The sequence below is a fragment of the Nipponia nippon genome, unplaced genomic scaffold, assembly GCF_047370975.1.
Source record: "Nipponia nippon isolate SJK-2023a ecotype South Korea unplaced genomic scaffold, ASM4737097v1 scaffold_42, whole genome shotgun sequence".
Taxonomy (NCBI): Eukaryota; Metazoa; Chordata; class Aves; order Pelecaniformes; family Threskiornithidae; genus Nipponia; species Nipponia nippon.
The window spans coordinates 46584-71690 of record NW_028262361.1 but is presented as its reverse complement, the minus strand read 5'-3'; the positions used below and the strand labels follow the sequence as shown (position 1 = coordinate 71690).

General features: G+C 70.7%; 6 protein-coding genes across 12 annotated transcripts; 5 read left to right on the top strand and 1 right to left on the bottom strand.

The window, feature by feature from the left end:
* Positions 1-466: 466 nt before the first annotated feature.
* ACP5 (acid phosphatase 5, tartrate resistant) lies at positions 467-3603 on the top strand. Of its 2 annotated transcripts, XM_087778016.1 has the most exons (6): positions 510-585; positions 1159-1201; positions 1352-1609; positions 1916-2043; positions 2316-2667; positions 3023-3603. In XM_087778016.1, the coding sequence occupies exons 3-6, from the start codon at positions 1352-1354 to the stop codon at positions 3257-3259; spliced, it is 975 nt and encodes a 324-aa protein (XP_087634142.1). In that variant the 5' UTR covers positions 510-585; positions 1159-1201; the 3' UTR covers positions 3260-3603. The 2 variants fall into 2 exon arrangements, with proteins under 2 accessions (XP_087634143.1, XP_087634142.1); XM_087778017.1 differs by lacking the exon at positions 1159-1201 and having other exon boundaries at positions 467-585.
* Positions 3604-3747: 144 nt separating this feature from the next.
* Positions 3748-4877, top strand: ELOF1 (elongation factor 1). Of its 2 annotated transcripts, none has more exons than XM_087777947.1 (4): positions 3748-3879; positions 4053-4170; positions 4282-4352; positions 4438-4877. In XM_087777947.1, the coding sequence occupies exons 1-4, from the start codon at positions 3765-3767 to the stop codon at positions 4500-4502; spliced, it is 369 nt and encodes a 122-aa protein (XP_087634073.1). In that variant the 5' UTR covers positions 3748-3764; the 3' UTR covers positions 4503-4877. The 2 variants fall into 2 exon arrangements, with proteins under 2 accessions (XP_087634073.1, XP_087634072.1); XM_087777946.1 differs by having other exon boundaries at positions 4258-4352.
* A 737-nt stretch (positions 4878-5614) lies between these two features.
* Positions 5615-9235, bottom strand: CNN1 (calponin 1). Its single transcript, XM_087777945.1, has 7 exons — positions 8844-9235; positions 7820-7941; positions 7458-7524; positions 7198-7335; positions 6756-6866; positions 6353-6499; positions 5615-6043 (listed from the first exon to the last, which is right to left on the bottom strand). Exons 1-7 carry the CDS (start codon positions 8904-8906, stop codon positions 5816-5818), a joined length of 876 nt encoding a protein of 291 aa, XP_087634071.1. The 5' UTR covers positions 8907-9235; the 3' UTR covers positions 5615-5815.
* Positions 9236-10298: 1063 nt separating this feature from the next.
* On the top strand, positions 10299-13341 carry ECSIT (ECSIT signaling integrator). Of its 2 annotated transcripts, none has more exons than XM_087778006.1 (7): positions 10299-10472; positions 10636-11035; positions 11156-11379; positions 11765-11818; positions 12090-12238; positions 12642-12744; positions 12817-13341. In XM_087778006.1, the coding sequence occupies exons 1-7, from the start codon at positions 10410-10412 to the stop codon at positions 13339-13341; spliced, it is 1518 nt and encodes a 505-aa protein (XP_087634132.1). In that variant the 5' UTR covers positions 10299-10409. The 2 variants fall into 2 exon arrangements, with proteins under 2 accessions (XP_087634132.1, XP_087634133.1); XM_087778007.1 differs by having other exon boundaries at positions 11765-11822; positions 12817-13155.
* On the top strand, positions 13338-17386 carry ZNF653 (zinc finger protein 653). Of its 3 annotated transcripts, none has more exons than XM_087778004.1 (9): positions 13338-13678; positions 13851-13894; positions 14265-14480; positions 14741-15139; positions 15372-15549; positions 16086-16203; positions 16305-16419; positions 16500-16599; positions 16808-17386. In XM_087778004.1, the coding sequence occupies exons 1-9, from the start codon at positions 13338-13340 to the stop codon at positions 16983-16985; spliced, it is 1689 nt and encodes a 562-aa protein (XP_087634130.1). In that variant the 3' UTR covers positions 16986-17386. The 3 variants fall into 3 exon arrangements, with proteins under 3 accessions (XP_087634130.1, XP_087634131.1, XP_087634129.1); XM_087778005.1 differs by having other exon boundaries at positions 14738-15139; positions 15375-15549; XM_087778003.1 differs by having other exon boundaries at positions 14738-15139.
* Positions 17387-18044: 658 nt separating this feature from the next.
* On the top strand, positions 18045-25008 carry ELAVL3 (ELAV like RNA binding protein 3). 2 transcript variants are annotated; one of them, XM_087778008.1, is made up of 7 exons: positions 18045-18160; positions 19798-20080; positions 20723-20826; positions 21084-21237; positions 21523-21739; positions 21937-21975; positions 22121-25008. In XM_087778008.1, the coding sequence occupies exons 1-7, from the start codon at positions 18152-18154 to the stop codon at positions 22464-22466; spliced, it is 1152 nt and encodes a 383-aa protein (XP_087634134.1). In that variant the 5' UTR covers positions 18045-18151; the 3' UTR covers positions 22467-25008. The 2 variants fall into 2 exon arrangements, with proteins under 2 accessions (XP_087634134.1, XP_087634135.1); XM_087778009.1 differs by having other exon boundaries at positions 18053-18160; positions 22142-25008.
* Positions 25009-25107: the final 99 nt, after the last annotated feature.

The following is a 25107-nucleotide window of genomic DNA, read 5'->3' as shown; positions in this document are numbered from 1 at the left end:
AAAAAACCCAAAGGCGCCGCCCGCGAGCGGGAAGGAGGAAAAAATCCGCGGAGAAGGGGCAAAAAGACAAAAAAAAGGAAATAAAGTGTCGTACCCGCCCCGCCCCGCCTCGGCCCGCGGGGTGGGGGGGGGGGGGGGGGCGGGCTGCGTCCCGCGGCGGCCCCCCGCGGGTCCCCACGGCAAGGGGGTCCCCACGGCAACGGGGAGCCCGCGAGATGGGTTCCCCGCGGGCAGGGGGGCAGCGGAGCTCCGGACCGGGGGGGGGGGGACGGGGGGGGGGCGGGGGGCGCGGACACCCCTAGGGCAGCGCCCTTCCCGGCCGGGGCACCCCAAAACGGGCCGATTTCTCCCCATTCCGCGCCGGGGGGCGGGGGGGCAGGAGGTCCCCAGGTGTCCGGGTCCCTCCCCCGCCGCTTTGGGAGGCAGAGGGCGGCGCCCACCGCCGCGCCCCCCCCCCCCCGGACCCTTCACCCCCCGGCCACACGCGGGGCCTCGCTGCCCCTCCCGGAGCTGGAGAGGGCCCAGGTGTCTGGGACCCCCCCCACCGCGACCCCGACCCGAGGCGTGCGGGACCTCGCCCCGCCGGTGAGATGCGGGACTGGGCAGACTGGAGGGACTGGGCCGGGCAGGGCGCCTGGGGCCCTTCGAGCTCGGGGGGGCCCGGACGGGCCCGGACCCCTGGGTCCCCCCACGACCGAAGGCCAGAGCTTGGGGGGGGGGCCCCGTCCCCCCTCCGCCGCGTGAGGGACCCAGGCGCTCGGCCGCCCCCCCTCCCCCACTGCACGTGGCCTCGGTGGAAAACGCGGCGGGGGGGGACCGGACACCGGGGTCCCCGGGGGGGGGAGGTGGCACCCGGACACCGGGGTCCCCGGGATGGGAGGGGGCCGGACACCGGGGTCCCCGGGGAGGGGAGGGCACTCGGACACCGGGGTCTTGCATTAGCCGTGACGTGGCCGTGGCTTGAGCGGATTTGGGGCATTTCGGGGATTTTTCCGGGCTGATCCCCCTCAGGCCCCCCAGTGTCCCCAGTGCTCCCAGTGCCCCGCGGCCCGGCCCCCCCCGCGGCGGCCCCGTGTCACCGCGAGGCGTCAGGTGACGGCGGGACCGGGGGGGGGCACCGGGTGGCGCGACCCCACTTCCCCTTTTTGGCCCATAAAGCGCTGGAGGGGACACGCGAGGGGACACGCGCGGGGACACCAGGGTGAGTGGCCCCCGGCCCCGCGGGGTCCTGCCCGGGCAGCCCACGGGGGGGAGGGCGGCCTGGGCGCCTGGGTCCCTCGTTCTGCCCTGGGGGAGGTGGTGGGGCTGGGGACCCCCCTGGACACCTGGGTCCCATGGGCACTGTCTGCAGATGCTGGCGCTGCTGTGGATGACGGTGACGGTGACGGTGACGGTGGCGGCCGGGGGGGGCCCTGAGGGTGCAGTGCAGTTCCTGGCAGTGGGTGACTGGGGGGGGGTCCCTGACCCCCCTTTTGCCACCCCCCGCGAGGTGGCCACAGCGGCTACCATGGGACGCACGGCCACTGACCTCGGTGCCGACTTTGTCCTCGCCCTCGGGGACAACTTCTACTACCAGGGTGTGCGGGACGAGTGGGACCCCCGCTTCCAGGTACGGCTCCACGCCTCTGGGATGGGGGCACCCTGAAATGCAGGGGGGGCAGGGGGGCATCGGGGGGGGGATCCCAAAATCTGTATGGGGGAGCCAAAATCCCAGGGGGGACCCCAGTACCTCTCTGGGGGGAACCCGAACGTCCCCAGGGGGGGTGTGGGGAGCCTGGCTGGGCACACTGTGCTCGGCTCCCCCTGTCCCCACGTGTCCCCATCCCACGTCCCCATGTCTCTCTCTGTCCCCTGCTCCCCCTGGTTCCCCTCCCATCCCCTCCTGTCCTCCCGTGTCCCCACGTCCCCCTGGCAGGAGACCTTCGAGCAGGTGTTCACGGCCCCGGGGCTGCGGGAGCTGCCCTGGTTCGTGCTGGCCGGAAACCACGACCACGCTGGGAACGTCACTGCGCAGCTGGCGTACAGCCACCACTCCCCTCGATGGTAGGGACCCTCCCGGGACAGCCAAGACCCCTGTGCAGCTGCTGTTCCCTGGCATGGCCACCTGCCTGTGTCCCCAGGGTGTCCCCAGGTACCCCCGGGATGTCCCCAGTGTGTCCCCAGGTACCCCCGGGATGTCCCCAGTGTGTCCCCCAGCCTCCCGTGTCCCGCAGGCACTTCCTCTACTACTACTACAGCCTGCGCCTGGTGCTGGGGTGTCCCCAGGCTGTCCCTAAGTGCCCCCGCGGTGTCCCCAAGCCCTCTGTGTCCCGCAGGCACTTCCCGCACTACTACTACAGTCTGCGCCTCTCCCTGCCGGGCACCAACGCCTCGGCCCGGCTGCTGGTGCTGGACACGGTGCTGCTCTGCGGCGGCGCGGATGACTTTGGGGCAGGGGGTGCCCCCAGGGGCCCCCGGGATGCAGGGGCGGCAGCAGCGCAGCTGGCCTGGCTGCGGGGACGCCTGGCCGCTGCGCGCCACGACCGCTACGTGCTGGTGGCCGGGCACTACCCGGTGTGGTCGGTGGCCGAGCACGGCCCCACCGCCTGCCTGGTGCAGCTGCTGCGGCCACTGCTGCGGCGCCACCGCGTCACCGCCTACCTCTGTGGCCACGACCACAACCTGCAGGTGAGCCCGGGAACCCCGGCCTCTGGGGGACCCCCCAGACCCCTCCACAGGACCCCAGTGTCCAGAGACCCCCCCCAAAACCTGACACGGGACCCTGGTGTCTGGGCGCCCCCCCAATGGGACCCTGGCGTCCAAGGACGCCCCCAACACCCCCATGGGACCCTGGCATCCAGGGGACCCCCTAGATTCCCCCCACTGGCCCCTGGTGTCCAGGGAGCCCCCTGTGACACTGAGGCATCGTGGTCCCCTTGACCCCCAGTCCCTGGAGCAGGGGGTGGGCAGGGACCCAGGCATCCAGGAGGGACCCCAGAGCCCGGACCCCTGACCGCCCCTCCCCTCCATCTTTGCCCCCCAGTTCCTGGAGGAGGGGGGAGTGGGCTACGTGGTGAGCGGCGCCGGCAACTTCATGGAGGCATCCCAGCAACATGCAGGGGCCGTGCCCCCCGGCTCCCTCCGCTTCTTCTTCGGGGCGCCCGCATCCCCCGGTGGCTTTGCCCACCTGCGCCTGGATGCCCACGCGGCCACCATCACCTTCCTGGAGGCCACTGGCCGCGTCCTCTACCGCGTGGCCCTGCCCCCCCGCAACCTGTGACCGCTGCGCCTGAGACCTCCGGCACCTGACCCCCGTAGCGCCAGGACCCCGAAGGACCCCAGGACCTGCGACAGCGGGGGATGCGCGAGGGCGCCAGGTGGCACCCCCGGCACGGACCCCTTGTGTCCCCAGGCCACGGGGGGCAGGATCCTGCCCACTCGGTGCTGGGGGACTCTTGACCTGGGGGACACAGGGCGGGGCCCCCGTGACCCCTGACCTCAGGGACACAGGGCAGGACCTCTGTGACCCCTGACCTCGGGGACCCCCAAGGCCTTGCGGGAGCGCCCAGCCCGGACCCCCGCGGGTCCCCGGTGCCCCCCCCTCAATAAAGGGCTTTGGACGGAGCCGCTGTGCCGGAGCTGCCGCCACCGATCGCCCCGAAACGGCCGCGTTTCGCCCCAAATCGCGGAAGGGGGGAGGCGGGGCAACCTCGGGCCACGTGGGGACAGCGGCGCCCGGCCCCGCCCCCGCCGCCGGTTGGCTGGGGCCACGCGCTCCTCGCCCAATGGGCGCAGGGCGGGCGGAAGCGGCGTCAGGCGGGGCCGGGGTCGCTTCCGGGTCGCCGCGGCGGAAGCGCCGGTCGCCGGGGGAAACGCGGCGGGAGCGGAGCGGGGTGGCAGGTGGGGCCGGGGAGCCCCGGGGGCGGCGGGGGGCCCCGGGGGCGGCGGGGGTCGAGTCGCCGCCGTTGCGGGTCGGGACCGCGCCCGCGGGGGCTTCTGGATGCCGGGCCCCGAGAGGGGCTGCGCCCGCCCGGGCCGCCAGCCCGTGACCGCGTCCGTGGTGCTTCCCGCAGCCATGGGGCGCCGTAAGTCCAAGCGGAAGCCGCCGCCCAAGAAGAAGGTGACGGGGACGCTGGAGACGCAGTTCACCTGCCCCTTCTGCAACCACGAGAAGTCCTGCGACGTCAAGATGTGAGCGGGGGCCGGGGGGGCCGGGCCGGGGGGGCCGGGCTGGGGGGGCACAGCCCGGGAGGGGGCACGGCCGGGGCCCGCCCGTAGCAGCCTCTCCCCTGCTGCCTCCAGGGACCGCGCCCGCAACACGGGGGTGATCTCCTGCACCGTCTGCCTGGAGGAGTTCCAGACGCCCATCACCTGTATCCTTACCGGGACCCCCCCTCCCCCTGATCCCCCCTGGACCCCCCCTCCGCCTCCCCGTTAGTGCCTTAACATCCCCCCGAGACCTGTCGGAGCCGGTGGACGTCTACAGCGACTGGATCGACGCCTGCGAAGCTGCCAACCAGTAGCGGCTGGGGCGGCCCCTGCCCGCAGCACAACCCCAGACGCCTGCGGGGGGGGTCATGTCCCTGCCCCGAGATCCGAGGGGAGGTCACGTCCCTGCCGCCCCTCCGTGGCATTTTCTTTACGTTTTCTACCTTTCTGTCCCCGGGCACGGGGGCTCCGGCTCGCGCGGGGTCCCAGGATGTGTCCCTCCCGGGGAACGGGACTCCTGCTCTTGGGTCTGGGGGAGGGGGCTTGCCCGGGCCTTCTGCGACTTGTCCCGTCCCAGGCGCTCAATTGCCGCTCGCCAGTGAGCTGCAGGGACACAGGGCCGGGGGCCGGGCGCGCAGGCGACGCGCTTCGGCAGGGCCGCCTTCCAATAAACGCTCTTGTGGGGCTGGGCCGGGGCTCCGTGTTCTTGTCACTGGTAGTGCCACGATGAGGGGCACGAGGATGCGCAGGGACGTGCGGGTTCTGTGGGGACACGCAGGGACGTGTGGAGTCTGGTGTGGACATGCAGGGACATGTGGGGACGGCCCGTGGGGTCTGCGGGGACGGCTGAGCAATGCCGAGGCCCCCCAGAGGCTCAGCGGCAATAACGAATCTCTTCTGGTTTCACAGCTATGCTGGGACAAATTGTCACCCTCCGCCACCAGCTCCTAAACCCAGGGACCCCGTTACCCCCCAGGGACCTTGTTAGGGTCGACTTTGTCATCACAAGTGGCCAGGGTCAGGCATTTCGGGGGCTCTGGGGGGGTCACCCCAGGCTCGGCGCTGCCCCGACGTGGGGAACCTGGGTGTCCAGGGTCACCCCTGTCCCCTGTACAGCACCCTTGGGCTGTCCGGCCACCGAAACGTCCCCTCTGTGCCACCCCCTGTCCCCCTGTCTCCCCCTTTCCCCCTCTGTGTCTTGGTGTCCCTCGGTCCCTGTTCCCCTTCAATATCCCGCTGTCCCCGTGTGCCTCGATGTCCCCCCATGCCTGTCCCATCTCCATGCCTTGTTGCCCCCCCACCTCATTCTGTCCCTCTCCGCTTTGTGTCCCCCCAGCCCCATGCCTCGCTGTCCCCCCGTGCCTCGTTGTCCCCTGCCTTGCCATTGTGCCTCGTTGTCCCCCATGCTGGCGCCTGCAGAGGCGGCAGGTTTGCGTGTGGGTTTTATTGTGCCTCAGTGGCTTCACACGGGGGGGGGCGGCGGTGGGGCCAGGCCCCCTGGCCAAGCCCCCCCGGGCCGAGCCCCCTGGCCGAGCCAGCCCTGCAGGGCCGGGGGCGCGGTGAGGCCGGTGCGGTGCAGCCCTGCGCGGGGCAGGGTGGTGCGGTGCAAGCAGCCACGGGCCGGCGGCTACTGGGAGTTGTAGAGGCCGTCGAGGCCGTCCTCGCCCAGCAGCTCGGGGCCGCCGCAGTACTTGGGGTCGTAGACCTGCCGCGGCAGCCCGTACACTGTCATGCCCTGCTGCGAGGCGCCCTTGTTGCTGCCCATCTGCAGCCCGATGGTCATCGTGTCGCAGTGCTCCATGCCCAGCGCCGGCTCGAAGATCTGCCGCTTCGTCCCCGGTGCTGTCATCCCCGCCTGGACAAGGGCAGCGCTGGGGGCGTCGGCCTCGGCCCCGCCATGGGGACCGGGGGGACGCCCCCATCCTCCCCCCACTGCCCATGGGGTCTCCCTGACCCCCTCCCTCCAGTGCCATGTCCCCAGGTCCCTTCACCTGGTTGACCCGGGACACTGGGGTCCCCTGGGGCACATCAGCGTCCCTGTGTCCGCATACCTGGCTGGCCCAACGCAGTGGAGTCCCCGAGGGATGACAGTGTCTGCGTTCCCCCCTGCCCCCCTGGCTGGCACCCTTGATGCCCCTGGGGACAGTGCTCCCCCTGTCCCCACCTGGCTGGCACCCTTGTTGGTGCCCATCTGGAGGCTGATGGTGGCCTGGTCCAGGGGCTGGTCCGTCCCCAGCTTGGGATCGTAGAGGTGCCGCCGTGTTCCGTACGCCGTCATGCCCTGCTGGCTGGCGAACTTGTTGGTGCCCATCTGGGGATGGGGGAGAGGGGGTCACAGGCAGGGACAGGGACGGTGTCCCCGATGGCACTGACTGGCCCCAAGACACTGGGACTGCTCCCCCTGCCCCAGTCCGCAGCTGAAGCCCATGTCCCCAGGAGACCCCCCCAGGTACCCCTGGGCACCCCGTGTGCCCTGACGTCCCCCAGAATCCCCGTGCACCCTGGCATCTCCCTGTGCTCCCCCATGCCCTTGTGCCCCCCCCCCCCCCCATGTGTCCCTGTGTCACCTGGAGGCCGATGATGTTCCTGCCCTCACGGAGCTTCTCGGGGTGAAAGCGCCGCTGCTGCTTCTCCGCGTACTTCACCCCCAAACCCACGTTGTTCCCCTTCGTCTTGGCCTGCGTGAGACCCTGGGGCTCAGGGCGTGCACAGGACCTCGCCCCACCAGAGCCCCCAGACCCACATTATCCCCTGGGACAGCCCCATAACTCCCCCAGGCCCCATCTGCCTCAGGCCCCCTGAGACCCCAAATACCCCCCCAGGGCTTCCCCGAGCCCCCGGCTTTGCCCCATTGGGCCCCACCTCCCAGCAGGTGAGGGCAATGGGGGAGGACTGGGCCTGCATGCAGTTGGTGTCCTCGCAGGGGACGTAGGGAGCCCCCAGCACCCCCCAGTCGCTCCCCAAGGACCCCCCAGGACCCCGGGCCCCGTCCCGCCCCAGCGGGGTCACCTGGCTGGCGAGGGCGATGAGGGTGGACTGGACCTGCGTGTGGTTGGTGTTCTCAAAGAGGTCATTGGCCTCGAAGATGTCATGGGGCTTCACCCCGTAGCGCGTGATGGCCCGCAGGAAGTTCCCAATGTTCTCCAGCTGCACACAGGTCGGCTCAGAGCCCGGGCCCCTGGCCCATCCACGGGACCCTGACCCCCTGCAGACCCCAAGTAGCCCCGCGGGCCCCCCGGGCCCCAGCCCCCCGTTCGGGGCCCCCTCACCTTGTGCCAGTTCTGGACGGGTTCATTCACCTTCTGCACGGAGCCGGGCTGCAGCTTGTTGATGAGCCTGGGGGGCGGGGGGCCGAGGTCAGGGCCAGGGCAGGGGTCAAGGGCAGGGTCGGAGCAGGGGTCAGCCCTCACTGGTCAGGGTCAGCCCTGACTCAGGTGAGGTCAGCGAGGGGACAAGGGATGGGGTCAAGCTCAAGGTCTGGGGTCAAGATTGGGCTGAGTTCCTGGAGGATGACCCCAGACTCGAGCCGGGGTCAGGGGCTGGGGTGGGCCGCGCTCCCAAAGCACAGCCCGGTCCCCGAGCCAGGGCCAGGGTTGGGGTCAGGGTTCTGGTCATCAGTCAGGGGTCATACTCGCAGAGGATGACGCCATCCTTGAGGCCGTCCATGAAGCTGTCCCCGATGCGGCGGCCGGTGGTCCCCTCGATCCAGGCGCGCAGCTCCCGCTCCCGCTGCGGGTCGTACTTCTGCGCCAGCTGGGGACGGGGACAGGGAACACCGTCAGCGGGACATGGGGACACGGGGGACACAGGGACACCGTCAGTGGGACATGGGGGACACGGGGACACCGTCAGGGGGACATGGCGGGCACTGTCAGGGGGACGCTGTCAGATGGGAGGACACAGGAGGGGACGGGCGTCTGAGCAGGGGGGACACGGGGGGGGGTCAGGCCGGGGGTGACACCAGCTGAGCCCCCGCCGTGGCGGGGGCAGACCAGCTCGAGACACCCGGGTCCCCGGGTGCTGGGGGGGGTAGGGAGGCGGCGGGGGCATCCATCCCCGTCAAGCAGGGAGGACCCGGGCGCCCGGGCCCCCCACCTGCCCCGCCCCCGAGGACCCGGCCGCCCGGGCCCGCCGAACCTTTGCCCATATATAGCCCCGGGCCGCGGCCGCCCGCCCGCCGCGCTCCGACGCCTTATAAGGGTGCGCGGCGGGGCCGGGGGCGGCGGGGCCCCCCCGGGCCACCCAGGGCCCCCCGGGTTAACCCTTCCCGCGCCGCTCCCCGCAGGCGGCGGCGGCCGGAGGGATGGGGCGCCTCCCCCGCCCCGCGGGGCGTCTGCAGGGGGAAACTGAGGCACGGCCGGGGGGACCCGGGCGTCCGGGTGCCGCTCCCCCCCCCCACCCGGGCACGGCGGGGACCCAGGGGTCCGGGCGCCCGTCGCCTCCCCGCCCGCGGAGGGGACCCGGGCGCCCGGGCTCCCCCGCCCGGGGCAGCACCAGGGACAGCGCCGGGTCCTGCCCCCGCCCCCCGCCCGCTCCGGTCCAGCCGGGCCCTGCCCCCCGCCCCCGGTCCGGTCCGGCCGGCTCCGGTCCCCCCGCCCGGGTGGGGTCGGTCCTGCCCGGTTCGGTTCGGCCCGGCCCGGCCCGGTTCCGCCCACCTTATTCTTCACCTCGGCCGACAGCCCGTAGGCCGGCCCGCGGTTGAAGTGCGCGTTGGACATGGGCTCGGTGCGGGAGGGTCCCGGTGGGTCGCGTCGGGTCGGGTCGGGTCGATTCGCGCCGGTCCGGGTCTGTCCCGGTTCGGCTCGGACGGGTCGGGTCCGGCTCGGCTCGGCTCGGCTCGGTCCCGTCGGGTCGGATCGGTTCCTCCCGGGTCGCTCGTCCCGGTCCCGACCCGGCGCCGCCGCCACTTTTAAAAGTCGGCGGAGGGCGCGGAGCCCCCCCGGGCCGGGGCCGCCGCCAGCCAATCCCACTCCACTCGCCGCGCTGACGTCACCGCGGGGCGGGTGGTGGCGTCATTTTTTCCACATTTAGCGGGGGGATCCCGGGGGGGCGGGGGAGCCCCGTCCCACCCCCACCCCTCAGCCCCCCTTCCCCCTTCATCCTTTGCCCATCTTCCATACTCCCCCATCTCCCGCCTGTCCCCCTACACCCTCCATCCCCCCCGTCCCTCCGTCCATCCCTCCTGTCCCTCTGTCCATCTCTCCTGTCCCTCTGTCCGTTCCTCCCGTCCCTCTGTCCATTTCTCCTGTCCCTCTGTCCATCCCTCCTGTCCCTCCCTCCTGTCCCTCCGTCCATCCCTCCTGTCCCTCTGTCGTCCCTCTGTCCGTCCCTCTCTCCATCCCTCCTGTCCCTCTGTCCGTCCCTCCGTCCCCCTACCCCCCCGACACCCCTGTCCCTCTGTCCGTCCCTCCTGTCCCTCTCTCTCCCCCCCTCCCCGTGCTGTCCCCCCCGGACGCCTGGGTCCCTCCGGACACATGGGTCCCCCCCCGGACGCCGGGGGTCCCCCAGCTCCGGGGGGAGCGGGGGGGCGGGGCGGCCCGGACGCCTGGGTCCTCCCGGTGCCGTCAGCGGATCGGACTCCGCCGGCCCCGGGGGGAGGGACGGTTCGTCACGGGCGGGGAATGCGCCCCCCCCCCGTCCCCTCCCGGGGCCGCGGCCGGGGGACCCAGGCGCCCGGGGGGTACCCAGGCGCCCGCGCCGCCCGGCGGGGACCCGGCTCGGGGGGGGTCGCTGTCCCGCGGCCTCGGACGGGGCGCTCGGCGGCGATACGGGGACCCCGGCGTCCGGGCCGCTCCCCGCCCCCGGCCGGCGCTGCTGTTTCCATTTATAGCAGCCGTTGCAGCTCTGACATCACCGTGCCCCGTCTGACATCACCGCGAGCCCCAGGCTCTGACATCACCCAGCTGTGCCCAAGGCCACCGCTGTCCCCAGTCCTGACATCATCGTGTAACCCCGGCTCTGAACTCATCCGTGGGGTCCGCTCTGACGTCACGGGGAACCCCTTCGAGCCCCGCCCTCCCGCGTCGCCAATCACCGCCCGGGCCCCGCCCCCAGGCGAGGAGCGCGCGGGGATTGGCTGCGCCGCCGGCCCCGCCCCGTGACCCGGAAGCGCTGGCCGGCGGGGTCGGCGGCACATGGCGGCGCCCAGCGGCGCGACCCCGCGGGGGGATCCTGGTGTCCGACCGTGACCTCCGAGCCGCCCGCGCCGACCCCGCGGAGCCATGAGGCTGCACTGGGCCCGTGCGCTGCCCCGGGGGCTCTGGGGGGGCCGCGGAGCCCCGCAGGTGCGGGGGGGGCCGGGGAGTGGCAGGAGATGGGGGGACGCGGGGGGCGCGGGGCCGGGGCAGGGGACACAGCGGGCGCGGGGGCGCACGGCGGGTGCCTCGGCCGGGTGGCAGCACGGAGAGCCCAGATGCCCCCCAGCCTCGCCCCCCTTCTCCATCCCAGGTCGCTCGGAGCGTGTCCCAGCGCAGCAGCCGCCCAGCGGGGGACCCGGCGGGGCAGGCCTCGGAGGACGCCTCGGGGGACGCCTCGGGGACCCCGGCGTGGCGCAGCACCCCCCGCGGGGCGCAGGACAAGGGCCGGGGCCCCGCGGCCTTCGCGGCAGCGCTGGCAGCGCTGGAGCAGGCGCCCGGGCGGCGCGTGGGGCGGCTGGAGCTGGTGGCGGCGGCGCTGGCGGCGATGCCGGCGCTGGGGGTGGCGCGGGAGCGGGAGGCCTACCACCGCCTGCTGCGCCTGCTGCCCCGTGGGCCCTGGGTGCCCCGCGGGCCCATCCAGCGCATGCTGGCCCCCTTCCCCCAGCAGCAGGAGTGCGGCCTCCAGATCCTGGAGCAGATGGAGCGATATGGTGGGTGCGGGCAGGGGGAGGGGGCCTGGGTCCCCCGGGGAGGGGGTGCCTGATTCCCTGGGGACGGAGCCCGGGTGCCTGGGTCCGCACGCCCACCTGGACGCCTGGGTCCCCGTGCAGGCGTGATGCCGGATGCGGAGACGCGGTTCCTGCTCCTGGGGGTCTTCGGGCCCCGCAGCCGCCCCGTGCGCAAGTGCCAGCGGCTGCTGTACTGGCTGCCACGGCTGCGCCACGTGGACCCCCACCCCCTGCCCCCCTGCCTGCCCCCCCCCGGCCTGGCTGCCGCCCACCTGGGCCTGCGCCGTATCGCCAACGACCCCGACGCCCGCATCACTGTGTACCAGGTGGGACACGGGGACAGACACAGGGATGGGGGACACACCAGGGGACATGAGAACGGGGGATGTGGGGATGGGGACGGTGGGGGATAGAGGGGGGAATGCAGGGATGGGCAGACAGGGGGTGGGGGACCAGCGTCACTGTCTGTCAGGTGGGGTGGGACGGGGACGGGGGGCTGGGGACAGGGAACCCACCTCACCATCAGCTGAGTGGGACACGGGGACGTGGAGCTGGGGCAGGAGACATGAGGGTGGGGATGCAGAAGTGGCCCCTCTGTCACTGTGGCCGGGTGGCTGGCTGGGTCCCTCTTGGGGACACTGTGCCCCAGTGAGGCCCTGATGTCCCTGGGTCATTAAGGGGTGGCTGGTGACGACTGTCTCCCTCCTGCAGCGGCCAGTGCCAGATGAGGGGGACGACGACGAGGGCTCTGTCCAGCCCTACATTGTTGGTGAGCGCCAGGGGACCGAGGGGGACCTGGGTGTCAGGGGAGGCACGTGGGCATCTTGAGGGGGGCAGGTGTCTGGGGCCGGGACCCATGTGTTTGGGGGACGCCAGCATGCGGGGGGACCCAGTGTGTGGGCTTGGGGACCCAGGCATTCGGGGGAACCTGGTGTGGAGGGAGCCCCCGGTGTTGGGTCCCCCGTGTTGGGGTCCCTTGTTGCGGGGGTTTGTGGTCCCCAGTGCTGGTGTGGGGTCCCCAGCTCCCCTTCTGCAGGCGCCCAGAGCCCGGAGCAGCAGGCGCTGCTGGCTCGGCATGGACCGGCTCAGCCCGTCTTCGTGGAGGGGCCGTTCCCCCTCTGGCTGCGCAGCACCCGCCTGTGCTACTACGTGTTGCGGGGGGACCCGCTGCCCCCCGACCTGCGGGTGAGCCTGATGGACCCCGGGGCTCGGGAGGGGACGGGACAAAACCTCCTGTTGGGATGAGATGAAAGGGGAGGGGGCCCCTGTGGCCCTGGAGGGGGTGGGATGGGCTACCCATGGTCACAGAGGCTTCCCCTGGCCCAGGACAGGAGGGGATGGGACCTCCACAGCCCAGAATGGGTGGGAGGGGACTCTCATGGCCCAGGATGGGGCACAATGGGACCCCTGTGGCCTCAGAGGTGTCCCCCCTGGCCCAGGACAAGAGGGGATGGGACCCCTATGGCCCAGGATGGGTGGGAGGGGACGGGACTCCCATGTCCCGAGGCAGGAGGGGACGCCTATGGCCTGGGAGAGGAGGGGATCTGTGGCCCAGGACGGGTAGGAGGGGACCCCCTGCCCCCACCAGGAGGATCCCCCAGACCCCGAGCGCAGCCTGTACTACCCCCTGCACCTCGACCTGGACCTGGAGCGCGGTCCCTGGGACGACGATGACTTTGATGTGGACAAGGGTAAGGTGGGGGGACAGGGACAGGGGCGAGGGGTCCCCCCCCGTGCCGTCCCCCTGACCCCGTCCCCCGCAGTGGAGGAGGGCCCCGTCTTTGCGCTCTGCATGGCGGGGGCGGGCGACCGGCGCACGCTGGGCAAGTGGATCGCGGGGCTGCAGGAGGCGAACCCTGTCCTGGGGCGCACCCCCGTCGTCTTCCGCCTGGGGAACGGGGAACCCCCGGCTGGTGCCCCCGGGGATCCCCCTGCGCCCCGCCTGGAGGCGGTCCCCTCCCCACCCGCGGTGCTGGAGCCCCCCGACCCGCCGCGGGGGCACGGGCACGGCACCGGGGGCGATGCCACCGGCCCCGGGAGCGGCGGGGGGCCAGGCGCCCCCCCCGCGGCGCCGGGGGAATAAAGGAAGTGTCGCCGACGGAGCGGGGTGTCGTGTGTCGCGGCCCCGGGGGTGGCGGGCAGCGGGACCGGGCAGGCGGGGCTCCGATCCTGGCGGGCATGCGCACTGCGCCGCGCCTTCCTTCGCGAAAAACGGCGCGAGCGGGGCCGGAAGCGGCGGTGGCGTCATCGGCGGCGCGCCGCGGCGCGGGGCGGTGGACCCGGCATGAGCGCGGCCGAGCGGGGCCCGGGCCCGGGCCCGGGCCCGGGCGCGGGGAGCGGTGGCGGCCCCGGCCCCGGCCCCGGCCCCGGCCCCGGTTCCGGGGGCGGCCCCGCGGCGGAGCCGGGTGGCGTCGGGCGGAAGGCGCGGGGGCGGCCGCGGCTGACGGAGTCGGACCGGGCGCGGCGGCGACTGGAGTCGCGGAAGAAGTACGACGTGCGGCGGGTGTACCTGGGCGAGGCGCACGGGCCCTGGGTCGACCTGCGCCGCCGCAGCGGCTGGAGCGATGCCAAGCTGGCGGCCTACCTCCTGGGGCTGGAGCGGGGGCAGCGCGCCGGGCGGCGCGGGTGAGCGGGGCTGAGGAGCCGGGGGACGCGGAGGGGCCGGGGGCGAAGCGGAGCTCGGGGGGACCGGGAGGCTCGGGTGCTCCTTTCCCTCCTGCAGCTCTCGGGGGGACGGCCCCCCCCGCGGGGAGGGGCGCCCCTCTTTGTCCCCAGGCCACCGCCCCTCTCTCCGCAGGAAGCTGTGGGAGCAGATTCCTAAAAAGCCCAAACGGAAGAAAAGTGAGTGCTGGGGGGGCTGGGCGGGGGCTGCCCTTGCCGGTGGGGGCCGGAGTGTGAGTGGGGGCACCCCGGGTCAGGGCGTGCTGGGGGAGCTCAGACAGGGGCTGGGAGTCCTGGGGGTGCAGGCAGGGGCTGGGGGGTGATGGGGAGAGGGCTGGGGGCTGGAGGTGCTGCAGGGGGTTGGGCAGGGCCTGGGGCACCGGGAGGTGCTGTGGAAGTCGGTCGGGGGGTGCCGGGGGCCAGGCAGGATTTGGGGGGTGATGGGGGATAGGGCTGGGGCTGGAGGTGCAGAGGGGGTTGGGTAGGGCAGGGGCTGGGGTGGTCGCGGGGTCGGGCAGGGGGTGCCAGGCTGCCAGCAGCCCTCCCCCAGGGCGGCGGCGCAATGTGAACTGCTTGCGGCATGCGGTGATTTGGTACGAGGACCACCGGCAGCGCTGCCCCTACGAGCCACGGCTGGCGGAGCTGGACCCCTCAGTGGGGCTCTACACCACGGCTGTCTGGCAGTGTGAGCGTGGGCACCGCTACTTCCAGGACTTGCGCTCGCCTCTGCGGCCTCTCAGCGACTCTGACGGGGACAGTGACGACGGTGTGTGGGGGGGCAGGGGGGGCTACAGCCCCCCCGGGGAGGGGGCCGGGGGGGGGCACCCAGCTGGGTAGTGGGGATGTAGGGGTGGGGCCCAGGGGCGGTTTGGGGGACCTGACTGCATCTTCTGGGGGCCTGGCCTGTGGTTGGGGGGCCCAGGGGACTCCTTTGGGGCTTGGAGGGAGGTTGGGGGGGGGTACTCCTTTGGGGCTCAGGGTGGGTTCCTCTGGGGGCTCCCCTTGATCTTCTCTCTCCTGCAGCAGCAGCTCCTGGCAGCTCCTCCTCCTCAGGAGGCTGCAGCTCAGGCTCGGAGGCGACGCCAGGGGGGGCCCCATCAGCGCCAGGGGGGGTGGCGGTGGCCCCCCCCGCGGGTCCGGGTCCCCCTGAGGGTGCTGCGGAGGGGCGGGGGGCAGCACTGGAGGCTGTGGTCTGCGTGCCACTGCCGCTGCCTCTGCGGCTGGGCGCGGGGCGGGGGGCGCTGGCCGAGGGGGGGCCCCCCACCCTGCTGCAGGGGCCCCCCCTCCTCATCCTGGCCAGCCCCGGCTATGATGCGCTGGGGGGGCTGCAGCTGGACGTGGCGGGGGACGAGGTGCCCTGTGCTCTGCTGGAGGGGGGGGGTGCCTTCCCCCCACCCCCCCCGGACCCCCACCTGCCTAAGACAGGTATGGGAGAGCAGGTATCATGGGGATGAGGGGGATTGGGGTGCTGGGACCTCAGGTGACAGGGGGGGATTGAGGTGCTGGGGGGGTCAGAGGGGATAAGGGTTAGGGGTGAGGGGGGACTGGGGTGTTGGTGGGGCCGGGGTGGATTGGAGTCAGGAACGGAGGAGATCGGGGTGCTGGGGGGGGGATCAGGGGCTGGGGGGTGGTAGTGCCTCACTTGCCACGCTGATAGCAGAGGAGGACGAGATGCTGGAGCTGAAGCAGGAGGAGGTGCCTCTCCCTGCCGCCGAGCTCCCCCCACAGCCCCCTCCGGACCCGCCCCAAGAGCCCCCCCCGCCCCCCCTGGCTGAGGATGCCGACAGTGGCGACGTATCGGCCATCATCTACGAGATCCCCAAAGAGCCCGAGAGGTCGGGGGGCAGGGGTTGGGGGTCACTTGGGTACCTGGGGGCCTAAGGGTGGTCAGGCTGGGGGCGCTTGGGAGGGGTGATGGAGTTTGGGATGTCCCTGGGGGCTCAGGGCAAGTGTGAGGTTTTGTGGGGGTCACTACAAGGTTTCCTGAGTTTTTGAGGACATGAAGAGAGGGGTCAGGGCTGGGGAGGGCCTGAGGAATTACGAGGGGTTCAGGGACTGGGGGGCACTGCAGGAGTTGGTTTTTTTTTAGGGTTGAGGGAGATCTTAGCGTTATGGAGGGGTCCTTGGGGAGGCTCTGGGGCCTTTGGAGGGGTAGGGGCTTTTCTGGGGGGCAGTGGCCTGGGACAGCTCCCCACAGCACCTGGAGTCTTTTTCGGGGGTGCTCCTGGGGCAGAGGACCTATTCAGGGATTAGGAGTTCTTAAGCACATCAAGGGGTGTTGGACAAGGCCCCCGCATGCCTGGGCCCCCCCTGTGTTGTGGGCTCTGGGGGGAGCTCACTCCAAGCTGTGCTGTTGCCCCTCCCTGCGCAGGCGGCGGCGGAGCAGGCGGGGCCGTGCTCCCCACCCTGACCCTGAGGGGCTCCCAGAGCCGATCGCCTGCCCCTATGCGGGCTGTGGGCAGGTCTACGTCGCTCTCAGCAGCTTTCAGGTGCGGACCCCCTGGGGCCATCCCGCTCCCCCTGGGGCCACCCCGCTCCCCCTGTGCCCTCTGGGGTCCATTGGGGACCCCCTTACCTCTCCACTCCCCAGAACCACGTCAACCTGGTGCACCGCAAGGGCAGGACCCAGCAGTGCCCCCAGCCTGGCTGCGGGAAGAGGTTTTACCTGGCCAACCACCTGCGCCGGCACATGGTCATCCACTCTGGTGAGCCCCCCGTGTCCCCCCCTGCATCCCCCCGCGTCCCCCCCACGTCCCCCAACGTCCCCCCACGTTCCCCTCCCCAGGCGTGCGGGAGTTCACTTGTGAGACCTGCGGGAAGTCCTTCAAGCGCAAGAACCACCTGGAGGTGCACAGGCGGACGCACACCGGGGAGACCCCCCTGCAGTGAGTGATGGGGGGGTGCTGGGGACACCCCCTGCGGGGAGTGTCGAGGGGGGGACACCACCTTGCTTGTGGTCAGTGATATTGTAGGGTCACGGCTGCACTGAGTGACACGGGGAGGGGACGCCACTCCCTCTGACCCCCCCCATTCTGCCCACCCCCTCAAAGTGTGATGTCTGCAGGTGTCCTTCACCCCCCCTTGCCCCCCCAGGTGTGAGATCTGCGGGTACCGCTGCCGCCAGCGTGCCTCCCTGACATGGCACATGAGGCGCCACGGGGGGCCAGGGCTGCGCCCCTTCCCCTGCGAGCACTGCGGGAGGCGCTTTGAGCGCCCCGAGGGCCTCAAGTTCCACGCGCTCAAGAGCCACCCCGAGCCCCGCGGAACCTAGGGACCCCCCTGCCCACCGGGTCGCCCTGGCCGCCCCAGGGCTCCCTCATGGCACACGGAGGTGGGGAAGTACCCCCCGGGGGTCCTGACCCCTGCCACGGGGCACCCTGGGCTCCGTGCACTTGGTGGAGCCCCTCGTCTCCCCAAGCTGCCCTGGGCACCCACACCTGCCCCCAGCACCGGGTGACCCTGACACCCCCAGGATCCCCCCATTGCCCTGGGTCCCCCCTCACCCTTTATTTATTTCCTCTCAGTTGTCGTTTCCCCCCCCCCCCCCCCCCCCCGGGGCAACTGGGTCTTGGGGGGGGGGTTAGTGGGGACCCTGGTTTTGCCTTGGGAGGGGGGACCTACCCCCCCCAGGGCCCCCCAACGCCCCCAGTTCCATTAAAGCGATGGCTTTTACTTGCTGCCTCCTGCTCTCTGCGTGGGAGCCTCAGCGTGAGGTGGGGGGACCCGGGGGCCGATGGTGGCACGGGGAGGGGCAGGGGGCTCCGGGCCGGGGGGGACATGCACACCTCGCGGGACGCCCCCGTACCCCGGCGCGGCCCCGGAGCTGTCCCCGGTGCTGAACCGGCGGCGGCTCCGCCCGGACCGGGGGGGCTGCTGCGGGGTCTTCATCGCGCCTTCCCCCGCCCGCCCCCTCCTCCTTCATCACCCCGCTGTCCTTCCTCCTCCTCTTCCATCACCCTCCCTTCTTCCTTCCTCCCCCATCCTCCTCCTCCTTCCCCTCGCCCCCCCCCCGCCTCCTGGGTCACGTGGCGAGGCCGGGGGGGCTATAGGCGGTGTCGGGGGGGGGGTCTGGGGGGGGGTCGGGGGGCTCCGCCCGCCCGGCAGCCAATGGGCTTCGCCGGGGGGGCAGGCGCGGGCCGTGGGGGGCCGGTCCATTTTGGGGTATCGGGGGGGGCGGACCGACCCACCTGCGGGCGGGGGGGGCGGACGGAGCCATCGCGGAGCGGGGGGGGGCGGGCCGCGCCCACCGCGGCGGTTTGGGGGGGCCCCGCCCCGCGGCCGCCCAAGGACGTTTAAAGGACCGACGGGGCTGCCGCTCGCAGCGCCCGACGCCGCGGCCGAGCCCCCGGGAGCGCCCCCGCCGCGGGGCCCCCCGCTGCCCCCCGAGCCGTGCGGGGGCCCCCCCGAGCAGCGCCCCCCGGCCGCGGCCCCGCGACGATGGTGACGGTAGGAGCGGGGGGAGGGGCCGCGGGGCTTGGGGGTGTTGTCGGGGGGGCGCGGCCGGCACCCCCAGCGTCCTCCGTCTCCCGAAAGCTCCGTCCCGTTCCCCCCCGGCTCTCGGGCACCTGGCATCCCCCCTTCTCCACGTCCCCCCGCTCCCGTGTCCCCCACCCTTCACCCCCTGGCCCCCCAGCACCCCCGTCCCCATCGCCTCTGCGTATCCCCCTCCGCGCAGTGGCCCCGTGAGCGTGTGACACGCTTGGGCGGGGACGGGAGCGCTGCGAGAGCTGCGTGCACATGCGTGTGCATGGCATGTTGAGGGCACATGCATGTGCGTGCAACGGGGGCACGCGCGTGTCACACGGTGTGCAGGGTGCCTCGGCCCATGTGGCATCCGCTGTGCTGGGACGTGGGTGTGCCCTGTGTGCTTGTGCGGGATGTGGGTGTGCAAGGGCGGGGGGGGCCCCGCCATCTCCTGCCCCCCCAGTCCTTCTCCGTTTGGCACCGCGACCGTGCGGAGCCACTGCCGCAAGCACACGCGTGCGCGCAGCATGCAGGGGCCTGCACACAGGTGCACACGCGTGTGCCGGTGCACACGCACGCGCCTTCGCTTGAGCGTGTGGGCGCGGGGACACGTGTGTGCGGGGAGGAGACGCGCGCTCACACGCGAGATGCGGACACGCGCAGCCCCCGTTCCCGTGCGGAGCGGGCGTGCGTGGCAGAGGCGCGTGTTGCTGCGTTGGGCGTGTGTCCGCGTCCATGTGTGTGTTTGTGTTGCCCGCAAATCCCATTTTCTCAATCCGATTTGGTGATTTTCGGTTTTTCTGATTTCACTTTTCTCACCGGCCAATTTCGGGGCTGTCGCTGCCCCGCGGGCGGGCGGGCGGACGGACGGATGGACAGACACCCCGCCATCGCTCGTGCCGCCCCCCCCGGTCCCCCAGCCCGTAAAGGCACAGTGCCCCCCGAAGGACCCAGGCGTCCGGCCCCTCCACCCCGTTCAGCCCCGGGGCAGCTCCCGCGGGCCCGGACGCCCGGGTCCCTGCCCCGCCGGGGGGGGCGGGCAGCCCCCGGACGCCCGGGTCCCTCGGCCGTGGCTGGCGGCCCCGGGTGTCCCGTCTCCCGGCGACAAAAGCCCATTGTCCCCCACTATTGTGCGGGGGGGGAGGGGCGGGGGCTCCGCTGCACAATGGGGGATTATCCCCCGGGGGGAGGGGCGCCCCAGACGCCCGAGTCCCCTCCCGCTTTGGGGCGGCGGGGGGTCTGCGGGAGCCCGGACGCCTGGGTCGCCTCCTGCCCTGCTGGGGGGGGTCAGTCTGTGGGGACCCAAGCGCCTGGGCCCCGAAGAGCCCCCTGCCCCCACATCCCCACCCGAGTTGTCCCTGTTTCCCCCTCCGATGTCCTCATCCCCGCTGCCGTGTCTTGCTGTCCCCATCCCCGTGTCCACCCATGGCTCCATTCCTGCTTCATCTCGGTGATGACTCCGTGTCCCCACCGCCTGGGGTTCCCCGTGCCTGTCTCCCCATCCCTGCACTGTCCCCATGCCCCTGGTGTCTCTGTCCCTCCGCTGTCCCCATGTCCCTGTCCCTCCATTGTCCCCATGATGGAGATGCCCTGGTGACACCCATCCATCCCGTCAGCAGATCCTGAGCACGGTGGAGGCCCAGGCTCCCAGCACCCCAGGGCCATCGGGCTGTGGCCCCGTCCCCATCCCCGTGGCCGTGCCAGTAGTGGCGGTGCCAGGGCCGGGGGTGGCGGCGGCGCTGCCCAATGGGGCCCCTCCAGGCCCCACCACGGCCGACGACAGCAAAACCAACCTGATCGTCAACTACCTGCCCCAGAGCATGAGCCAGGAGGAGCTGCGGAGTCTCTTTGGCAGCCTTGGAGACATCGAGTCCTGCAAGCTCGTCCGCGACAAGGTCACCGGTACGGGACAGGGGAGACAGGACACAGGGACACAGGACCTGGGACACGGGCAGATAAGACATGGGGACATAGGACATGGGGAGACAGGATACGGGGAGATGGGACACAGGGACAGGGGCAGATGGGACACGGGGATGTGGAACATGGGGAGACTGGACACAGGAAGATGGGACAAGGGACACAGGACACAGGTAGATGGGATACAGGGGCATGGGACATGGGGAAACAGTACATGGGGACGATGGGGCACGGGGAGATGGGACATGGGGAGATGGGACATGGAACACGGGCAGATAGGGCATGGGGACATGGAGCATGGGGAGACTGGACACGGGATACAGGGAGATGGGACATGGGGACCCGTGGGGACTGGGACAGGGATGGGCATGTGGATAGAATCATGGGGACAGAGGCAACTTCAGGAACCTCTCTGGGGGCATCAGGTCCTGCAAGCTCGACCACAGGATCCTTGGTACAGGGACGTGGGGACATGTGGGGATGGGGACCCACAGGAACAGAGTTGAAGATGGGACGGAAATGGGCCTTGGAGACAGGGGGTAGGACAAGGGTGGGACGGGAACCGGGAATGGGACAACTGTGCCTGGTGCTGGGGCCACCCTCGGTGCTGACCCCACGCCCCAGGGCAGAGCCTGGGCTACGGCTTTGTCAACTACGTTGAGGCGGGTGACGCCGACAAGGCCATCAGCACCCTCAACGGCCTCAAGCTGCAGACCAAGACCATCAAGGTGCCAGACTCCAGGGTCCCTCGGGGGGGTGGGCACCGGGGGGATGTGGGGGGGTGGATGCTGAGGTCCCTCAGAGTAAGCAGATGCTGAGGTTCCTGAGGGGGGTGGGCACCAGGGGGTCCCTCTGGGGGTGATGCTAGGGGGATCCTTGGCGGGGTGGGGCAGATGCCTGGGTCCCTGAGAGGGGGAGCCCGTGGGTGGAAGGCAGCTCTGGCACCTGGACACCTAGCTCCCCAGGGCTGACCCACCCCCCCCAGGTGTCCTATGCCCGGCCCAGCTCTGCTTCCATCCGTGATGCCAACCTCTACGTGAGCGGCCTCCCCAAGGCCATGGGGCAGAAGGAGATGGAGCAGCTCTTCTCCCAGTACGGCCGCATCATCACCTCCCGCATCCTCGTCGACCAGGTCACAGGTGCGCCCAGGTGCCTGAGTCCCCCAGGGGAAGGGGGGCTGCCAAGACGCCTGGGTTCCTAGTAGGGTCTGTGGGGTGGGAGAATGTTTCCCGGATGCCTGGGTCCTATGGGTGGGCAGTGGGGTGTCTGGGAGGGAATTCCTCGGACACATGGGTCCCATGGGTGTGTCTGTGGGGGGAAATTCCCTGGATGCCTCAGTCCTGTGGGTGGGTCTGTGGAGGGGAGGGTCCCGCGGCTGTGCGGCAGAGTCTCAGGGCTCTGTTCCCTGGATGCCCCACACGCAGGTGTCTCGCGGGGGGTGGGCTTCATCCGGTTCGACAAGCGCGTGGAGGCAGAGGAGGCCGTCCGGGGGCTGCATGGGCAGAAACCGCTGGGTGCCGCCGAGCCCATCACCGTCAAGTTTGCCAACAGCCCGGGCCAGAAGTCAGGGGGGGCCCTGCTCAGCCTCTGCCCCAGTGCCCGCCGCTACGGTGCCCTGCACCACCCGCCCCAGCGCTTCCGGTGAGCCCAATGTGCCCGCGTGCCCCGGGGGTGGGACATCCCTGGGAACGGGGCGCCCCGGGAGATGGGGCCACCACAGAGCGTGGGACATGCCCAGCACCATGTGAATGCTCCCCAGGGAATGGGGCCACCACAGGTGTGGGACACCTACGTGGGCACACCCCCGTGTCCCCCTAATGGCCTCTTGTCCCCTCCAGGCTTGACAATTTGCTGAATGTGGCCTACGGCGTGAAGAGGTAACGGTCCCTCCCCACCCCCCCAACCCCCCCTAGTCCAGCTCTGCACCCCCAGCCCCGTGCACGGGCTGGGGACCCTGGCAGGAGGGAACCCATGTGTCCTGGGGGGGGAACCCGGCGTCCGGGCGCCCTGACCCCAGGCCAGCCCGCTGTCGCTGCTGCCCAGGTTCTCCCCACTGGCCATTGAGGCAGTGCCAGGGCTGGCTGGGGTGGGCCTGGGGGCCCCCGGCGCTGGCTGGTGCATCTTCGTCTACAACCTGGCGCCCGAGGCGGATGAGAGCGTCCTCTGGCAGCTCTTTGGGCCCTTCGGTGCTGTCACCAACGTCAAGGTCATCCGCGACTTCGCCACCAACAAGTGCAAGGGCTTCGGCTTCGTCACCATGACCAACTATGAGGAGGCGGCCATGGCCATCGCCAGCCTCAATGGCTACCGCCTGGGTGACCGCGTGCTCCAAGTCTCCTTCAAGACCAGCAAACAGCACAAAGCCTGAGCCCTGCCCCACTAGCCCCCTGGACCGGGTCCCCTGGCACCACCAGGCCACAGGGATCCCCATGAGCACCAAGGAGACCCTGGAGACCATGGAGAACCCCCCTGGACACCTGGGGACCCCCTCCATGGGCACCAAGGACACCATGGGGACACCTCAAGGATACCCTGGAGACTGTGGTGTGGGGGGACCCCCCCCTCCCCCCCCCCCCCCCGGCACCAAGGACACTGTGGGGACCTCTCCACCCTGGAGACCATGGAGAACTCCCCTGGACGGCTGGAGACCTTGGGGACCCCCCTCCATGGGCACCATGGACACCCTAAGGACTCTCCCAGGTGCCCCATAGTTCTTGGACACTGTGGGGGCATGGAGATGCTGGGGGCACCCCTGAAGATCCTCCAGCCCCACCACTCTGGAAGGACAGGAGAATCCCCCAGGACACTCTGGGGACCCCCCCAGGCATCCCGAAAACCCTGGGAATGGTGAAGGAGTCTGGATATGGAGGGGGGGGTGTGTCACCTCCAAACCCCCCCCAGGAATGTCATGGGCATCCCAAAGACCCTGGGGACCCCCCCCCCCCCCCAGCACCCGGAGACGTTGGGGGACCCCCCCCCCGGGCACTGCAGAGACCTGTGCCCCACCCCCAGCAGCCAGAAGCCGCGGCGACCCCTAGGGAGCCCAGGTACCTCGGGGACCCGCCTGGGACCCCCCAGCACTCCCTGGGGCAGGTGCCAGACCAACATCTCCCCCTTTTTTTCCTCCTCTGGGGAGGTCATACACCCCCAAATGGGGAGAAGTAGGGTGTCCCGCCCCCCCTTAGGGGTGTTCTGCCCCACCCGGGGTGAGGCTGGGTTGGGTTGGGGGGGCCACAGGGGTCCCCCGGGGCCGCGGGGGTGTCGTGGGGAGGGAAAGCGTGGGAGCCCCGCCCCCGGTTCAGTGAGACCCCGCCCCCCACGGCCAAGCCACGCCCCCACCTCCGGGGGCGTATCCCCGCCCAGGACTAGATCCCACCCCCAGGTGGGCGGCCACGCCCTCGCCGCAGCGCCTGCCCGGGGCGGCGCCCTCTGGCGGTGGCCGGACCACCCGGAGCGGCGCCCAGGGTCCGCGGGTTCGAGCCCCGGCTCCGGCCGCTGCCGCGGGGCGGACCCCACCAGTGCACCCGATTCGGCTCATTTTGTCCCTAGGCTGGTGCCAAGTGGGGGCCGTGCCCCCCCCTCCCCTCCGGTCCAGGAGTCTGGGGGGATGTCTGCTCTCTCTTCTCTTTTTTTCCATTTGTTTCTTTTTTTGGGAGGGGGAAATTTTTGGGGGAGAAAGAACAAACAATAATGAATAATAACAATAATGGTAGCGCTAACGGTAGCGAGGAGAGAGACCGACACAGCAAGCGGTGACTCCTCTGGAGCGACAGACACAAAACCATCTATTTTTGTAAGAGAAGAAAAAAAAAAATTTAAAAAAAAAATATCCCCTGATGTCCCCCCAAAACCGCCCCGCTGGAGGGAAGTTGCAGGGGGTGGGAATCTGTTATGTGCCCCTGCCCTGGTTGCTTGGAGGCAGGGCTGCAGGTCGTGATCCCCAAGCACAGGCACAGCACATTTTCGTGGGGGTCGATGGCACTCAAGTGCTATGAGGTCGAGGCTGTCAGGGTGTCCCGCTGCCCCCGAGCCTCCAGCACCCCCAAAACGGGGCAGGGGCGGGTCTTGTCCACACTGCCCTGTCCCCCCCTTCTCCAAATACCCCAAAACGGGCATTTTTTTTCCCCAACCTCCTCAGCTCGCTGAGGCGGCTGCTTTTGCTTGGTCAGTTCTAGCATCCTGGCCAAAGAAAAGGGCAGAAAAGCCCCCGAAACCCCAGCCCTCCCAACAGGCTGAGTCCCCTCGTAGCAGCCCCATCCTTATTATTATTATTATTATTATTATTATTATTATTATTATTATTATTATTATTAATTATTGTTGTTGTCGTTATTATTACTATTGCTATTATTATTTATTTTCTCTTCTCCGTCGGGATAATTTCTTGCTTTTCAGTGGTTTCAGTTCCTATGTGTTTCTGATTCTTCGCTGGCTTTTCCCAGCCCTGGGACCCTCTGCCCCTCCTGGGTCCGGCTTTTTGAGTTGCATCGTGTCGTGCCCGTTTGCAGCTTCTTGTAGTTTTAACTTATTGTTAATGTAAATATTTATTACTCCTCCCGCCTGTGTGTGTGCACGTCCTTGGGGCAGGCAAGGGACCCCGCTGCCCGGGGCCACCTCCACCCCCCAAGGTCTGAGCCCCCCGGGGCGGCTCCACCCTGGGGACCCCGGTCCCAGGTGTCCAGGTAGCCCCAGCCCCAGTAGGATGGGTGGGCCGAGGGGACCCCCAGTTCAGTAGCAATAAGAGCTGCACCCCGGGGGGCCCCGGCTCGGCCCCCGCCGTTTGTCTGGGGGGACCCAACACGGGCAGAAAGCTTCCCAGCGCCAACAGGGCCCCCCGTGGCAGAGCGGGGCCCCCAGAGGGCACGGGCTCCTGGCCCCCACCCCCGGACTCGACTCTTTGTACTTTTCATGGCAGAAATAATAAAATATTAAAAACAAAAATATATCAGAAATTGTCGTGTGTGTGGGAGAGGGGGGCGGGCGTGCGCGTGGCCCCGTGTGACGCGACC

Excerpts from the sequence above, each read along its gene's own strand:
- ACP5 (XM_087778017.1), top strand. The coding sequence starts at position 1,352 with ATGCTGGCGCTGCTGTGGATGACGGTGACGGTGACGGTGACGGTGGCG. Across the intron at positions 1,610-1,915 it reads AGTGGGACCCCCGCTTCCAG|GAGACCTTCGAGCAGGTGTT; the intron begins GTACGGCTCCAC and ends TCCCCCTGGCAG. Across the intron at positions 2,668-3,022 it reads GCCACGACCACAACCTGCAG|TTCCTGGAGGAGGGGGGAGT; the intron begins GTGAGCCCGGGA and ends TTTGCCCCCCAG.
- ELOF1 (XM_087777946.1), top strand. The coding sequence starts at position 3,765 with ATGGGCGCAGGGCGGGCGGAAGCGGCGTCAGGCGGGGCCGGGGTCGCT. Across the intron at positions 3,880-4,052 it reads GGAGCGGAGCGGGGTGGCAG|CCATGGGGCGCCGTAAGTCC; the intron begins GTGGGGCCGGGG and ends TGCTTCCCGCAG. Across the intron at positions 4,353-4,437 it reads GTTCCAGACGCCCATCACCT|ACCTGTCGGAGCCGGTGGAC; the intron begins GTATCCTTACCG and ends CATCCCCCCGAG.
- CNN1 (XM_087777945.1), bottom strand. The coding sequence starts at position 8,906 with ATGTCCAACGCGCACTTCAACCGCGGGCCGGCCTACGGGCTGTCGGCC. Across the intron at positions 7,525-7,819 it reads GATGGCGTCATCCTCTGCGA|GCTCATCAACAAGCTGCAGC; the intron begins GTATGACCCCTG and ends CCCGCCCCCCAG. Across the intron at positions 7,336-7,457 it reads CCGTCCAGAACTGGCACAAG|CTGGAGAACATTGGGAACTT; the intron begins GTGAGGGGGCCC and ends ACCTGTGTGCAG.
- ECSIT (XM_087778006.1), top strand. The coding sequence starts at position 10,410 with ATGAGGCTGCACTGGGCCCGTGCGCTGCCCCGGGGGCTCTGGGGGGGC. Across the intron at positions 11,380-11,764 it reads CCCGCATCACTGTGTACCAG|CGGCCAGTGCCAGATGAGGG; the intron begins GTGGGACACGGG and ends TCCCTCCTGCAG. Across the intron at positions 11,819-12,089 it reads GCTCTGTCCAGCCCTACATT|GCGCCCAGAGCCCGGAGCAG; the intron begins GTTGGTGAGCGC and ends CCCCTTCTGCAG.
- ZNF653 (XM_087778003.1), top strand. The coding sequence starts at position 13,338 with ATGAGCGCGGCCGAGCGGGGCCCGGGCCCGGGCCCGGGCCCGGGCGCG. Across the intron at positions 16,204-16,304 it reads TCGCTCTCAGCAGCTTTCAG|AACCACGTCAACCTGGTGCA; the intron begins GTGCGGACCCCC and ends TCCACTCCCCAG. Across the intron at positions 16,420-16,499 it reads GCACATGGTCATCCACTCTG|GCGTGCGGGAGTTCACTTGT; the intron begins GTGAGCCCCCCG and ends TCCCCTCCCCAG.
- ELAVL3 (XM_087778008.1), top strand. Across the intron at positions 20,827-21,083 it reads TGCAGACCAAGACCATCAAG|GTGTCCTATGCCCGGCCCAG; the intron begins GTGCCAGACTCC and ends CACCCCCCCCAG. Across the intron at positions 21,238-21,522 it reads CCTCGTCGACCAGGTCACAG|GTGTCTCGCGGGGGGTGGGC; the intron begins GTGCGCCCAGGT and ends CCCCACACGCAG.